We start from the raw sequence: 15,760 nt of genomic DNA, 5'->3' as shown, positions 1-15,760 counted from the left end.
AGCGCAGCACACCGAGCGAGGGAGCGAGCGAGAATACCGATTTGTGAGCACTTCGGCCTATTTCTCCGCTGCACCTTCCTTCCCTCTTCGACTGGGTCTCCCGAGAGCTGCTGTCAAGCGGGCGGGCGTGCTGCATCGCCATCGATGGGCTCAAATCCCCAAATAAGATTGGATGTGCGCGACAGAGATGACACAATCCAGAAGAAGCCGTGTTTATTTTGTGCAGCAATGAAGCCAGGGGGTGGATAGTCAGTCAGTCAGGCCGTCAGGCAGTCAGTCAGTCAGTCGCCACAGAGACGCTGGGCTCCGGCCAAACATTTCTGCATTTTAGCACTTATTCCATGCTACGGATTTGCATTTGCTGCATCGCCGATCGACCGTGTTCTCTGGTCTCCATTCCCCCCCCCCCCCCTCTGCAAAGTGCATGGTGGATGGAAGATGCAGCTGCTTTGAGGACACCCCCCTCCGGATATCAATTCCTGCCATGACAGGCAGAGGTCTGCTCTCAACCGCGGCTCGGCCGGTTGAAGAAGAGGCAGATTGATTCGGGACGGCGGATGTTATTCTGCCGGTGGAGCCTACAAAAGCGCTCACTCAAAACACGCCGCGATTGTCACTCAGGGAAAGGGGAGGAAAAAACATGTCCTCTCGATCTGCATTACCGTCTGGCAACGACAGGAGCACTGGAGACCATGTAAGTGCAGCTGCAGCCTAAAGCTTCTTTTGGGGGGCATTAGGGGGAGAAATGCGTTCTCAAAATCATCTTCATTATCATGCATTCGGTGCTATTTTTATTTGACGGGTTGGATACATAGCGCGATGTGTTTGCTCGTGATTGCGTTGGGACTCCAAAAATTGATTGGATTTATATTTGTGTAAAAAAAAAACGGGCAAACCCCGAATTGCCTCTGCATGCATGTATAGCTCGGTGCAGGGAAGCAGCCCTCTGCATGCAATAACCAATATGCGCAGAAAGCCATAAAAGCAGCTGTCACATCTTATTATAAGGCTGTATGGAGATTGTGATGTCACAATACCCCCTCGCCGCCGCCGCCGCCGCCGCCGCTGCTGCTTCCTCTGTGTGCATGCATGCATGCATTCTCCGGCAATCAGGTGGGTGGGACGGCTGCACATGCAGGCCAAAACAAATGTATAGTGCATACCTGCCTGCCTTGTTCGTATGACGCGAGGGGGGGATTACTGCATGGAATGATGTGCAGTCAGTGCTTGCGCAGGCTGCTTAGCGCCCAACCCTACAGCCAGCCACTGGCTGGCAGGCAGACAGCGACCGCCATGTATGCATCCACTACATTGCAAAGGAGATGCATCTTATGCGTGCATCTTATCTATCTATCTATCTATCTATCTATCTATCTATCTATCTATCTATCTATCTATCTATCTATCTATCTATCTATCTATCTATCTATCTATCTATCTATCTATCTATCTATCTATCTATCTATCTATCTATCTATCTATACATCTATCTATACATCTATCTATCTATACATCTATCTATCTATCTATCTATACATCTATCTATCTATCTATCTATCTATCTATCTATCTATCTATCTATCTATCTATCTATCTATCTATCTATCTATCTATCTATCTATCTATCTATCTATCTATCTATCTATCTATCTATCTATCTATCTATCTATCTATCTATCTATCTATCTATCTATCTATCTATCTATCTATCTATCTATCTATACATCCATCTATACATCCATCTATACATCCATCTATACATCCATCTATACATCCATCTATACATCCATCTATACATCTATCTATCTATCTATCTATCTATACATGTATACATCTAGCACAGATTGATGTTGCATGTGACCCCCCCACCTCCTTGATTGTTAGCAGAGCTTTTAGCACACAAAGGTGGTTAAGCCAGAGAAGCGTGAGTGTGTGTGTGTGTGTGTGTGTGTGTGTGTGTGAGGGTTTACAAGATGCATGCATGATTGATTATGAATTGACAGCCACCCTTTCCATTAGAATAATCTTGATCTGCTTTCCACAATGAAGTGATTATGGTAGATGAGTGATTTGAACAGCCGAGATGTTGCCACAGTTGAGGAAGGGTTGGCGTGTGGATTCACATGCTCGGGCCTCTTGTTAATATCATTTATTTTTATTTTTTAAAAAGCCCACACTGCTTTTGCTTGTGGCTTCTCACTGCCTATGGTTATTCCAAATGGGCTCTGGATGAGTCGTGAGAGGAGGAATGGCGGTACGTCTGAGAGTTTGTACATGCCTGTTTGTGTGTGCGTAGATGGCATGCTGGGTGGATGGAAGTGCGATGGATGCCTTGGAGCCCGGAACTGGCCAGGGACTACTGTGTCAGCATCTGCTCCCTTTTTGAGTCTAACCTCCATTTCTTTGTTTGTCTTTGTGTACGTACGTACGTACGTGCGTAGCTCATCCACTTGTCACTGTGACATGGTGCTTGCTTCCTCTGCCTTCTGCTTTTAGCTGTCACTCTACCAATTGCTTTGCCTTTCTTGCATAAGTGTTGATGAATTTTAATAGCGCGAAGTGAATATATGCACGGCTATTTGCATACTTTATCCCTTGGTATGTAACGTTATGCTGGCAAATCAGGTTGTTCACAAAATGCCCTTTTGAAACTGCACCAAGTAAAAACAAAGTCCCTGCACTGTGTGACGATGTTGGCCAAGTCATATTTATGTTAAAGCTTCCATTTTTTTGTTTTGTTTTGCAGCATGTGTTGTTGGGGGCCAGCCGTGCGGACAAGGCGACGAGTCAGTCCAGCCGTTCGCTGGGTGCACGGTGCAGGAACTCTATCGCCTCCTGCTCCGACGAGCAGCCTCACATTGGAAACTATCGTTTACTCAAGACTATCGGCAAGGGAAATTTTGCCAAGGTCAAGCTGGCGCGCCACATCCTGACGGGCAAAGAGGTAAGCTATCAAACGATTATGGAGAAATCAAGGGAAACATTTGCAATATTTTTAGCCACACTAATGTTGTCATCATTAAAATCATCTCCAAATGGCCAAGCAGGATGTTTAATTTGAATTGTCTTGTGTTAAGATCATTACAAATCTTTCTCTCCCCAAATAATTGTCTTCCAGGTCGCAATAAAAATCATAGACAAAACTCAGTTGAATCCAACCAGCCTACAAAAGGTAAGTGACTGCGCTGTCACGCAGAGAAGTGCTTTCAACTATTTACAACTATCCTCTGTAAAAAAAAAAAAAAGAAAAACTCAAATAATGGTAAGTAACCGACTGGTCAATTGTACCACTTCACAATGACCTTTGGAAGTTTACGGGGAATGGTCGGTCGCCTTTCAGCAACAGATGAATGTTCCGAGTGAAATGACTCTGTCACCTTAATTGATTGAAATCGGAATGCCCGCCGGCTTTGCTATGTGAAGGAAAACCAGGGAAGGGGAAAAAGCATTTTCAACTCTTTTCCCGCACTCTCAAAGTGGAAGGAAAGTGGGAATTTATTTCAGCCCACACGTAAAGGTAAAGGCTCTTGTATTTCTTTTTGGATCCTCTTTATTTACATTTCGGTAGACAGATTCGCCCTTTTAGATGTTTGCTTTTGCGGCCAATATATTGTCACTCGAGTTTTTCAAAACGCTCACCGTGGTCAACTTTTTCCTGCTGGTCAGCACGTTTGAGCCTAAATGGTGGACACTATGCATGAAGGTCAAACGAAGCCAGTGCACTTTTTTTTTTGGCAGCAATCAAGGGCAACTGCAGCATAGCACTCAGAACGCCGCTTTTCGCTATGCTGCCCTGCGAATAATGCCAATTGGCATCAAATTAGTGACCATTATAAAGACACAGAAATAAAAGTGGACATAGAAATAGTTCCTGTCCAGTAGGTGGCAGTGTGTAATCCTGTAATCCGCCAATAAAAAGAAAACCATCTATATACGTCTATATAATCGTGTGTGGGGTCCGCTGTATAGTCATCTCGAGCTGGACACATAGATAGAATCCAAAGATGGCAGGTCAAAAGCTCTTGTGCTCTGCCATGTGTGGCCTAATATGACTGAATCGGTCAGGTAAGCGTAAAAAGCTCATGTTGAAGAGATGAAGCCTTCATAGAAGCATCCAATCAAGCCATATTTGCCCTTAATGCCGCTTATGTGCACATATGGGCCAAAGTGTCTCAATCACTGAAGCGTAAGTCGGTCCTTCTCATACTTAGCACGAGTTGCATTGCTCCAGGGCGACCATTGCAGAGAACGTCAATGAAAAATGGAATCTTTTTTTAGATTGTTACATGCCCAGAAATGGGCATTTTAAATCACCCCCTTTCCTTTCATAAAATGAAAATAATTCTTCCTCTCAGTCTTTGTATTTTTGTCCAACAAAAGCAATGACCTTGGGTCGTTGTGCTTTTGTAAATAAACGCAATTTCCGATGGGCTGCCCTTTTGATCGCAGACATCCGTTAATCCTAGTCGTTTGTTCTTTTTAGCTCAGATGCTTACATCATAAATGCTTGACCCGACCGAGTCTGTAGCGAGTCTTCCTACTCTGGTAGCCAACCAGCTGTTGTGAGAGAGACCACATTTAGGTCATGACAGCGGATTTGTCATTTTACAATTCGCCATTGATGATGGTGGTGGCGGCATTTCCTCACATGCCCATGGTTTAATGGCAACGGGAAATCTGTCAGCAAATGTACAGGCAGGAGAGGCACAGATGGCAAAATCAGGCGGAGAGATTTTGCAAAAATGACAATGGAAATTGTCCTAATTGAGGTCATTTGCTATGCTGTTGCTGGGAAGGAAAACATGACAATCACACAGCGCTACTACGTATATGCCAAGATTCACATAAGCACAGCTGGAGAAGCTGAGAAAGATGGTAGTCTTAATACCTGGGTTGCTATGGCAACAGTGACGTTGGCCTTTGCAAAGAGAGAAGATGGCGAGACATGGAGGAGGGAATAGAGGGAGAAACAACATGCCATGAGGGCAAATGGGAGAGAAACCAAGTGAAACTAGCACGAGGAATTTTTCCATTGAGTTCATTTCATTGGAGGGCTTTGTTTTCTCCATTTCTCATTTAAATATTTTCATTTATTTTTGATTTTCATGATATTTTTTATCTATTTAAATTGAATGATTTTTTTTTTTAAAGAATTTTGGGGGCTTGGCAACCAAAAGATGCACATTGGCAACTAAACACAAAAAGTTCATCTTGTATTTAACTATTGATATCAAACCTAAATGTTACAACACAAATATTTGCATCTCCTTTTTTTTGTTTTTTTTTCGGAATGAAACAAATGACTACATTGATAAGTGAAGTGCCAAAATGTGATGTATTGTATTCTATTGATGTTGTGTCTTTCCAGCTCTTTCGAGAGGTACGAATAATGAAAGGCTTGAATCACCCCAACATAGGTAAGTAAGACTCCGCTTTGTATCGGCAACGTGACCACATTTTGATTTGGGGTTTCTGTTTTGCGCCACAGTGCAGCTGTTCGAGGTGATTGAGACTGATAAGACCCTTTACCTGATCATGGAGTATGCCAGTGGAGGTGGGTAAAATGTGCCACTAAGAAATTGGAATTAGCCACATTACCCACAAGCACATTTGCACCGTTTTGGTAATAGTGAGAAAAGAAGTAGGGAACGTTTTGTTCCCCCGCCAACTCCACTGCACTACTGAGAAGAACAAAAGCACTCAAATAGGAAATGCTAATGTGAGCCAGTGGCACATTCCATTTCTCCACCGACCAATCATGGCTGCTATCTGGAAAAAAAAAAAAAATATTATTTCTCTTTTCTGTTTACCATTCCCATTCACAGGTGAAGTGTTTGACTACCTCGTGTCTCATGGAAGAATGAAGGAGGTTGAAGCCAGGGCCAAATTTCGACAGGTATAAAAACAAATATTTTATGCAGCAAAATCTATATGTATTCATAGAATTCAAATTGAATGAATAATATTTGTAAAATCACTTTACGTTTGCAGATTGTTTCCGCTGTCCACTATTGCCACACTAAGAATATTGTCCACCGAGATTTGAAGGTAAGAAAGCTGTTTTGGGGTTTTTTGGATTAAGGCAAATTCAAGACATAATCTCAGACTAGTCTTAATCTTTGTGTGTGGAAATGGCCCCATAGCGTCTTAATCACACAGTATGGAGAATTTCAAAGTGGGCGAATGCTGGCATGTGTTGGACTAGATTACGGAGCACACGCATGAGTCACGTGAAGCTATCGGTGTTGTCGGACAACATGGAGTCCCTCCTCCCCCTTTCCCATCTGTTCCATACATCCTTCTTTTTTCCCTCCCATTCTAGGTGAGGTTTTGTCTTCCAACCTAATCTCATTTCACTTTCTCCTCCTTCATCCTATGACTTCCTTCATCATTCTCTGCACTCCTCTTCCATACTTGGCTTCTGTTCCTCTGCATGTGCACAGGCCGAGAATCTCCTGCTGGATGCAGACGCCAATATCAAGATTGCAGATTTTGGTTTCAGCAATGAGTTCACACTTGGCAACAAGCTGGACACCTTCTGTGGCTCGCCACCCTATGCTGCCCCTGAACTTTTCCAGGGAAAGAAATATGATGGACCAGAAGTGGATGTCTGGAGTCTCGGAGTCATCCTGTACACACTTGTCAGTGGCTCGCTGCCTTTTGATGGGCAGAACTTGAAGGCAAGTGGGTGGCAAGTGGCACCAAAAATTGCATTATGCCATCTAGGTTCTTCCAAAAATTCTCACTTGGTTCTAAATTTTATGTTTGGAGACTTGAGGCAATATTTTTATTTTATTTTTAACTACAGTTGAGTTCTTTATCTCTCTATAAGATATAATAATATTAAAAATAATAATATGAATTATTATATTATTTTATTATCCAATAAAATAATATAATAATGTGGGTTATTTTTTTTGATTGACGAGAATCTAATCTTCAACAGCATATCACGCCGCAAAATAGGTTAGACGCGTGTAGGTTGTGTGATGTCCCGCTGTTGACCCCGAAAATGCCCCCACTTTAGCTGGTCATATTTATTGTAGGACTGGATGATTTAGTGTTGTCGTAGCAACATCTACACTCCATCAAACATGTCCATCAGGGTTCAACAACTATCCTGACCCTCCAATAAGAATGAAATAAATAAAATGTTGCCATCATATTATGATTTGATATATCAAGATTTCATTTCATCACTAAACTGAAGACATTTCAGACTATCACCTTGCTGTGAGCATAGCACGACAGAAGACTTTTTGCTGGATAGTAAATCAACACGCTGTTCATTCACCCTTGGAATGATGGGGACTGTGTTAGGCTATAGCCCGGTCTGGGGGGGGGGGAAAAAGTGCCAAAAGCTCCCGACAATGTTTTCCCATGAGTTCTGGTTACACTGGCAACCAGACACCATGTCTGTTGACTCCTTTGCAAGTCAGATTGACCATAAAAGAAGTGACAAGCATTGTATCTGGAGTGGGAAAAAAAAATCCCTTTTCTTTCACTGCCATTCTTTTTCTGATCAAATCAAAATAATACCAACAAAATCAAATAAAAGCTTCCTTGTTTGTTGGCCATCTTAGTATGACGGCACCAAATCTTAAATAATCCCTAAAGCTGCTTGCAACTGGCTCTCATCTCACCAGGCAATGAATCACTTAGCAGCATGAGGAAGAGGATGGGTGGAAGCACTTCCAAAAAATATATATTTTCAATTTCCCAACTACTGTCTTTTTTCATGCAATTATTTATCCACTACTAAACTATTTGTCTTATTAAGGATTAAAGAAAGCCTTCTTTAGGTACAGACAGAAAAACAATTGCAATGACATACCGGGCCATAACAGCGTTGTTTTCCCCCCAAACGTGATTTTCCCTTTTGCCCATGTGTTGCTTCAGCATGTGTATTGTGTAACCCAACAGGAGCTGAGGGAGCGTGTGCTGAGGGGAAAGTACCGCGTGCCCTTTTACATGTCCACAGACTGTGAAGGGATCCTTCGGCGATTCTTGGTGCTCAATCCCGCCAAACGCTGCACCCTAGATGTGAGGAGAAAAAATAGCCAGTGTTTGCCTCAGTTCAACAGACTCATATATTTGATATATCATTTTTTATCTATTTTTTTTATTTAGAAATGTATTTTTTTTTTCCTTATGTCTCCACAGCAAGTTATGAAGGACAAGTGGATCAATTCAGGGTACGAGGGTGAGGACTTAAAGCCCCATATAGAACCAGTGGAAGACTACAGCGATCCCGCCCGCATCGGTGAGTCGGGTCGCTTTCATATTATTATACGGCTCGTACGCCGACTGAAGACGGTCAACGTTGTCAGGGCGCCGGATGATTGACATCAGCGTTTACTGTTTGTGTGCTTCAGAGGTGATGGTCGGCATGGGCTTCACTCCCGATGAAATCAAGGACTCTCTGCTCAATCAGAAATACAATGAGGTCACGGCTACCTACTTACTGCTGGGCCGCAAAGGCGATGTGAGTTATATACACATCTCTTTTTATTGATCATATAGGGATGAGGGAATGTGGTATGGTTTGATTGACATCCCTGTTGCCCTTGATACCTGCCAACTGGGATTGTCATGATTCATCGTTATTCATCTCTCACTGGTTCTTAATGCAGCCTCTCAATAAAGGCAACCGATTGGCCGGCCACTTTCGAGTCAAAACGATTCGTGCCAAGAAATCTCTTAACAGTTGTGAAGTTGGCCATTCCATTCTTGGCTATTGACTTGAGTACTGGTCTAAAATGTGCCATCTTTATTTACCCCCCCAAAATAGAATAAAAATGATTTAACCCTAATTAAATCCAACATCTCTGTTCAATTCTAAGAATGTGCTTAAAATCTGGTTGTAAATGAATCATATTTCAACAAATCAATGAAATAAATCGTATTTGAAATACCCAACGATGCCAATGAAATGAGATTTCCGCTGCTTCTCATTTTGTGATTTTAGGAGGGCAGCGAGGCCCGCGCAGCCAGTAGCCTGTCGTTGGCGAGGGTGCGGCCCAGCCCCGTCACCAACGGAACCAACAAACACTCTTCAACAGCTACCGGCTCCTCTTCCTCTTCCACCTCCTCCTCCTCCCACAGTAAGACCCAGCGCAGTGCCTCCACTTACCACAGGCAGCGACGACACAGCGACTTCTGTGAGTATCTACTTTTGCTCGGGGCTTCAGGTGGTCCGACCAAAAGCGTTACTGTGCCGAGCTCCCTTTGGAAGCCACTCTTCATGCAGAATACTCCTTATATGAATCCCTTGTCTGTCTTTGCACTGCTGTCCTCCACAACAAAGGCGGACCGTCCATGCCCGTCATGCATCCCAAACGGAGCCCGACGAGCACGGGCGAGAGGGAGCTCCGAGAGGGACGCATGCCTTCGCGTAAGGCCAGTGTAAGCGTGATGGGAAGCCATAGCCTTCCTCCTTCTAGTCCCATGGTGAGCAGCGCTAATAACCCGAACAAGTCTGAGATACCGGACCGCCGTAAAGACATGACCGCCACCACGGTGAGTGTTGTGTTCGATTCCCGTTTCCGTGTGAGCAAAAAAAAAAAAAGTGCTTCTCACTTTCCTTTTCACAATGAAGAACAACATCCCCGGAAGCGCAATGACACGCCGCAATACATACGTGTGCACGGATCGCTCGGGCGCTGACAGGCATTCGCTCCTGCAGAATGGCAAAGACAACAGGTACTCACTCATTTAGTTGTTGGCTGCCTATTTTTTATTCATGATACCTGATAACTCCATTTTCATAGACATGCATGCTGATTTTTGTGCAATACTTTCTCGAACGCGCTTCCACGCAGATTTACGGTGTTCGTTTTTGCCCGGTCACGAAAAGGCTATGTTCTAAGACAGCAAGAATAATCATTGTGAATGTACAAGAAAGATAGAATCAAAATAATGGCCGAAGCAAATTTCTTTTTTTTTTTTTTTTTTTTAAATAAAAAAAGAAAGTGCTCAACACTGACCACGCAAAGACAACTTAAGTGGTTGCTGGCTGATGAATTGTTTCCTTGGTGGAAAAAAAACTTCAGCCAGTGACGTGAAAATACTTGTGATGTTCAACTCTTCAAAGTACGGAATGCACTCGATCATTTGTTGTCGTTCTCCTTGAACGCAGCTCTTTGGGCCACCGCATGCCCACGGCCTCTCCTTCCACACTCAGCATATCCGGAGGCGGAGCGGCGTCTTCCTCTTCTTCAGACCGATGCCGCTTGACTCGAGGCTCCACAATCCGCAGCACCTTTCACGGGGGACAGCTGAGAGACCGTGGGCCTCCCATTTATTCGGCCCCGCCCACTTCCCCCACGCTGTCCCACCACGATGCCAGCCCTTTGCCCCATGCTCGCACCAGGGCCACCTCCAACCTCTTCACCAAACTGACCTCCAAAATCACTCGCAGGTAACTATCGCAAAGAAAAAGAAGACATTCGAATAATACAGTGAAACATTTCTTCAACTTGCGTTCAACCTTGCTAGGATGGTACGAGAATGTTTTCATATTTGCAAGTCGCTCTGTGACCCCAGATTATCCCCGTGTTCCCCTCTTGCTCTCGTCGTCATAATCACACATGACGGATCGAATCAAAGCGCAGCACACTCACACACTCTCCTCTACCACTGGCCATTCAATGATCTTCCACGTAATAACACCTCCCTCCCTTCCTCCCTCCCTCCCTTCGCCGCCGCCCTTTTTTCTCCATTGTTTCTTATTCTGCTTTCCTACTGTCACGGCATCAGGGTCAACCTTGACCCGTCCAAGCGCCAGGGCTCAAACAAATCAGTGTCGGGTTGCACTCTTCCACAAGGATCAAAAACCGTTAGTAAGTTCCCGTTGTGTCTTGCTTATTTCTTGTGTGCCTGCGCCGCTCCATCGTCTGCCACGGAACTTTTGCGTCGTCAGTCCGTGAATGCCTCACTGATTTTTTTTCTGTACGGCCCTATTTATTAATTGTTGCCACTCTGCATGTTTTTATTTTTTTTATTTGATTTGATCTTTATTTCAAAGTAGGTTTTAAGCATGACTTAAGTCTTGATTTCCTTTTGTTTTGTTGTTTGAAGAGTCGTTGCGTCATCCACGTCTACTCTGGTTGCATTGAACACACGGACAAAAAAGGGAAATGATTACACTGCTAGGCAAACAGATAGCAAAGTGAATCTACAAATTTGAACACTGCAATAAATATGAAGTAGAAAACAGCAAGAATGCAAAATAGCGCTGTCTGCTGGGCTACGGACATGAATGCATTGCAGGGTTTTTTTTTTGACGGCCCTGATTGTGGAGAGAGGCTCATTTTTGACACCATGCTTTTTTTGTTTTGTTATAAATAAGTCAAAATAAGTCACTATTTTGTGCGTTAGACATAATAAACTTGACCCAAATTTGCATGAATGTTGGAAAACAAATTGAGGACCACCAACTGTAGTGAAGAGCCAGAACTCTTCCTACCTAACTGCAACGAAGGCTCATTGTGGACTCCACCCACACACGCCGTTGGAAAAAAAAACAAACAATGGAACGTTGATTCAAAGTGGAGCACACATGTCTGGTTCATGCAGTTTTCATGCCTGAAGAAGTGGGTTGATGGATCGTAATGGCAGGGTTTCCTTCCAGCTGCTTACGTTATGTGCTCAGTGTTGCCAGAGAGTTTTCATGATCGATTTGTGGTGGTCAATGCCTTGAAACTCATTCAATGTTTATTCCATGCGTTACTGGAATGCGCATTGTGGGACGTACTCTGAGGAGCAATGGATGCATGCTTCAAATTGACGTGAGAAAGGTTGGCGGATAATACGTAGTATGTCCTGCTTGTGCTTGCGCTTGTTCCGAACGTCATCTCAATGTATTTTGCTTCAAGTTCTGGATGAGCTCTTACGGCGTCTATCTGTCTTGCAGGGTCACAAATGAATCTGAGGGAATCAGGAGATTTGCGCTCACAAGGTCAGTGTTTGATTTGCTGTCCTTTAGTTGGAGTGCGGTAAAAGCGGACGTCTGTCTCCTTTGGCAGTTGCCATCTACCTGGGTATCAAAAAGCGTCCGAGCCCAGGACCGTCGGACGTGGCCGGGATCTAAGAAGCGGTGGGCGGCGGGACCCTGCGGAGGTTGTGCTGGCTCTGCGTGAGGCAGCACTGGGATGCGGCTGCCAGGTGCACCATGCCGGCCCCTTTCTGCTCTCCTGCACCCGTGGCGTGGCAGGGGGCCGTGTGGCTTTTGAGGCCGAGGTGTGCCATCTTTCCGCCGGCGCCTCCGCCACTTCAAACGGGGTGCGCTACACACGACTCTGGGGGGCACCACTTGCTTTTCGGGACGTCGCCACCCAAATATCCAAGGATCTGGAACTCTGAACGGAGGCTGCTGCTGCTGCTGCCGCCCGCCGGGGATGTGTCAGTGTGTGTGCGAGTGTTTGAAAGAGTGCGGCAAATTTGAAAATGATAGAGCGAGCCAGCGGAGAAGCGGCAAGGGGTCTCTTCCCGGCACGCACGCACGCACACTTGACCCTTACAAAGACACACGCGCAGCAAGGCGAGCGCCCCCTCTCTCTAGCCACTCCCCTCGCCCCCCCCATCCAATCACTCCGCAAAAGCTCAGCTCTCCTCGCTGAGAAACTTCACCCACTGGACCTGGATTTGACTGAATCTAGTTGAATATTTTTTTCTACTACTCTAGCCATAATTCTAATATTATTTTGTAATTTATTGCTCCGATAGTTGTTTTTGATTCACTCTTATTTTTACTAGTGCAGAAATACATTGTCTTTCACTGACTGACAAGCTGGTCCACTTTTTAATCTTGATATCTTTCCGTATTCCATTTTTCATGCACTTCTGGAGATGGGCCGGCTCGGTGCCAGGCAAGCAGTGGAGTTGTGTTGTTTTGATGAGTCCACATTGCTGCGCTGGATTAAGGTCAATGATGAGAGCAGAGCAGAGCAGGGCAGGGCAGGGTTTGCCAGTCCGAAGCTGACTGACACGGTCGGTGGGCTTAACTAGCCGACGGGTGTTTTTGGCTTCACGACACATTTCCAGGTGGCAGATGAGCAGAAAAGTGCGCATTCAATGAATGGAGCTTTTTACTGAAACGATGTTCACATCGTTAAGCCCAATAATATTCATATCCTGGCCAAAGTTGGACTCAATTTCCTTTGTTTTTTTTTATGAACGGGTCTTAAGGTGGAAATGGTACTCGAGAGGGGATAAACGACTGTACAAAGTTCTTTTAAGGGATATTTAATTGCAACATTTTCTATTAAGCTTGTCTTAAAAAAATCTGGTAAAAATGGATATTTCATATAATTACATTGCAATGGACTGGTACGTTCAACTCTTGAATACAAGCCGAAAAGAAAGGAGACAAAATTAAAATGAATATATTATTTCATGTTATTTATTTTTTTTTACACATTTTTCTCAGTGTTAAATTTAAACCATGCTAACAGCAATGCACTTATTTAATGCATCCAAAATTTGGCCAGGCTATGAATAATCAAGGGCTTAAGGAATGGCAGGTTTTCGTGTTAAGGTGCTTGTCTGAAGCATTCTAAGGATCCTGGTGTGTCATCCCTTCACCTTTTCTTCAAATGCATAGCACTTCTTCTGACACCTAGTACTTGACCGAATCTGTAGCCCTCATTCACTTCAGTATGATTTCATGGGGCAGCTGAGGATGCGTCCATTTATTAGTGACCATGAGGGTAGTAGTAAGCTGTTGTGCTATCACAACAACTCTGCACCATCACCAAAGTGGACGAGCCAAGTAGCAAAAGCCATCACATGAAAACACACTCCACTTTCTTCTTCTTCTTCTATATCAACTTGTCTGTCCATTCTTGATGACTGCGGGCTGTTGCGTACAAAAGGGGAGTATCGGAGACAGGCCGTTTTGTTTTCCCGTCTTCTCGTTAGTCCAGTTGCCTTTAAAGTGAACTACCCCAGCGCCTTCACACACCGTATATAGTATATTTAATGTACAAAAGACAGAAAGAGCCACGACTGCTTTGGTTTCTCTCTCTCCCTTCCTGTTTTTAGTGAATACCGTACTGTGATATTGACGTAGGCTGCAGAGCTCATGTTGTTTGGCTGCTGATTTACTGTTAATACTATTTCTCAAATGTGGCTTTTCTCATGGTGACCCCAAACTAACATCCATCCATCCATCCATCCATCCATCCATCCATCCATCCATCCCTCATGTCCATGTCATTTTCACACCTACTATGAAACAGGGATGCCAAGCTCAACACGTTCAGTCATCTGCTTTTCCCCTCAACCCCGAGACCGTGTTTGTGCTGGGAGTCATTATACAATCACGTAACAGACCAATGTATGACAGCTTTTCATCGCTGATGTGTGGGTGTGTGTGTGTGTGTGTGTTTGGGCGTGGGCGTGGGTGTGCTCTTTCAGTCGGCGAGGAGGGCGAGTCGACCTCCTCTTTAAGGCGAAAAGCAATGTGGACACTGTCCCTGTCCTCTGCCTGGGCGTTAACTCGTTGTGGTATATCTTTGCATTAGGTAATCTAGACCTCAATGCACTTTGCTTTGACTTGAATCAGCTCCTTCCAGTGGAATACCCACAATTAGCCACTGGAGGGCGCCAATGTCTTAAATGTGAAACACTTCAATTTGTGGATATTTGCACAGGTACTTCATTTATTTTTTAGAATAATATCATTAAAACAGGATTTATATCAGTCAGTTGATGACTGTATATACAATTTATGAAAATAGTATATATCTTAGAGCTCAAGGTTTATTTATAGCTAGAGCAAGAGAACGTCAATCTCATTTCCAGCTGTTTGTGTCAGTGACAATGGGGAAAAAAAAGAAGCCACTTGCAATCCCGCATGACTTCAGTGTTTGGATTCAAAGGGAGAAATGATGCACAGCTAGGAGTGGTAGCTTTGCCAAAATGCAGACTGAACCTAAATCTATACAGTATCAAGAAACGTGTGCTCGACGTGGCTGCAAGCTTTCTTTCCCCTCTCGCACGTGGACAGACAGCAGACAGTGGCTTCGTATTGTTAACTACAATCAGGGCAGCAAAAAAACAACAACAACAAGCTAGGTCTGTTTTTAGAAATGTACCCACATGACTTACTCAAAGAGAGTTCATTGGAAATCCCTATTTGGATTGGCATCCTTGATGTTATTTATCCAAGCCCTGTGTTGCATTTAAGCCATAGAAAGACACCGACTGTGTTGTGTATCAGGTGAAGCATTGCAGTGGAACCAACTCAAGATGACAAAAAAATAAATAAAAAAAAGGCTATCAAGCAAACAACTCCACATTAGTGGAAGATGGAGAAACAATAAAGGTGCAATCTAGCCAAGTTTTTTTAAAAAACCTTTGTAGTAAAGGTACAGTATTTTGAATTAAGAACGGCTCAGTATTTAACATGCACTGTTAAAAAATAATAATAATTGAGATTTTGGAAGGGAAAAATGATGTATGCAAAAGAGCTTCGATGATGACAAATTTGGTTGCCTTTTCACTGCTTTGCTCTTTCAACTCCTCCCCAACAATAACAAAAAGCAACTGTAAACTGAGCTTGAGTGGTTGTGGAGAACATGGAGCTGAAGGTTAATAAAATTCACTGATGTTGGCATTCCTTCTTTCACTTTCTCTTAGTTTGATGTCCAAAATGTCAGCAGTTTTTCCTTCATGTTATTTTTCATTGGCAGATTGGATCCATCTGCTACCCGACTGCAAGTCATAATAAAATAAATAACACGCTGAAATGGTTTGA

General features: G+C 43.9%; 1 protein-coding gene across 2 annotated transcripts; it reads left to right on the top strand.

Annotated features, from left to right (window-relative positions):
- The first annotated feature begins 15 nt into the window (after positions 1–15).
- Positions 16–15,617, top strand: mark4a (MAP/microtubule affinity-regulating kinase 4a). Of its 2 annotated transcripts, XM_061299397.1 has the most exons (18): positions 16–694; positions 2,747–2,944; positions 3,119–3,172; positions 5,369–5,417; positions 5,489–5,554; positions 5,826–5,896; positions 5,992–6,048; positions 6,444–6,680; positions 7,924–8,043; positions 8,164–8,263; positions 8,376–8,485; positions 8,969–9,161; positions 9,308–9,519; positions 9,599–9,702; positions 10,139–10,420; positions 10,759–10,841; positions 11,915–11,959; positions 12,027–12,091. In XM_061299397.1, the coding sequence occupies exons 1-18, from the start codon at positions 641–643 to the stop codon at positions 12,089–12,091; spliced, it is 2,100 nt and encodes a 699-aa protein (XP_061155381.1). In that variant the 5' UTR covers positions 16–640. The 2 variants fall into 2 exon arrangements, with proteins under 2 accessions (XP_061155381.1, XP_061155380.1); XM_061299396.1 differs by lacking the exon at positions 10,759–10,841 and having other exon boundaries at positions 12,027–15,617.
- Positions 15,618–15,760: the final 143 nt, after the last annotated feature.

The sequence above is a fragment of the Syngnathus typhle genome, linkage group LG15 (assembly GCF_033458585.1).
Source record: "Syngnathus typhle isolate RoL2023-S1 ecotype Sweden linkage group LG15, RoL_Styp_1.0, whole genome shotgun sequence".
In the NCBI taxonomy this organism is placed as follows: domain Eukaryota; kingdom Metazoa; phylum Chordata; class Actinopteri; order Syngnathiformes; family Syngnathidae; genus Syngnathus; species Syngnathus typhle.
This window is presented reverse-complemented; position numbering and strand designations above follow the sequence as displayed.

What these genes read in the sequence shown, in the direction of transcription:
- mark4a (XM_061299396.1), top strand. Translation starts at nt 641, where the DNA reads ATGTCCTCTCGATCTGCATTACCGTCTGGCAACGACAGGAGCACTGGA. An exon ending in GCGACGACACAGCGACTTCT is followed by an intron (nt 9,162 to 9,307) that starts GTGAGTATCTAC and finishes TCCACAACAAAG; the next exon opens with GCGGACCGTCCATGCCCGTC. An exon ending in AGGAGATTTGCGCTCACAAG is followed by an intron (nt 11,960 to 12,026) that starts GTCAGTGTTTGA and finishes CTCCTTTGGCAG; the next exon opens with TTGCCATCTACCTGGGTATC.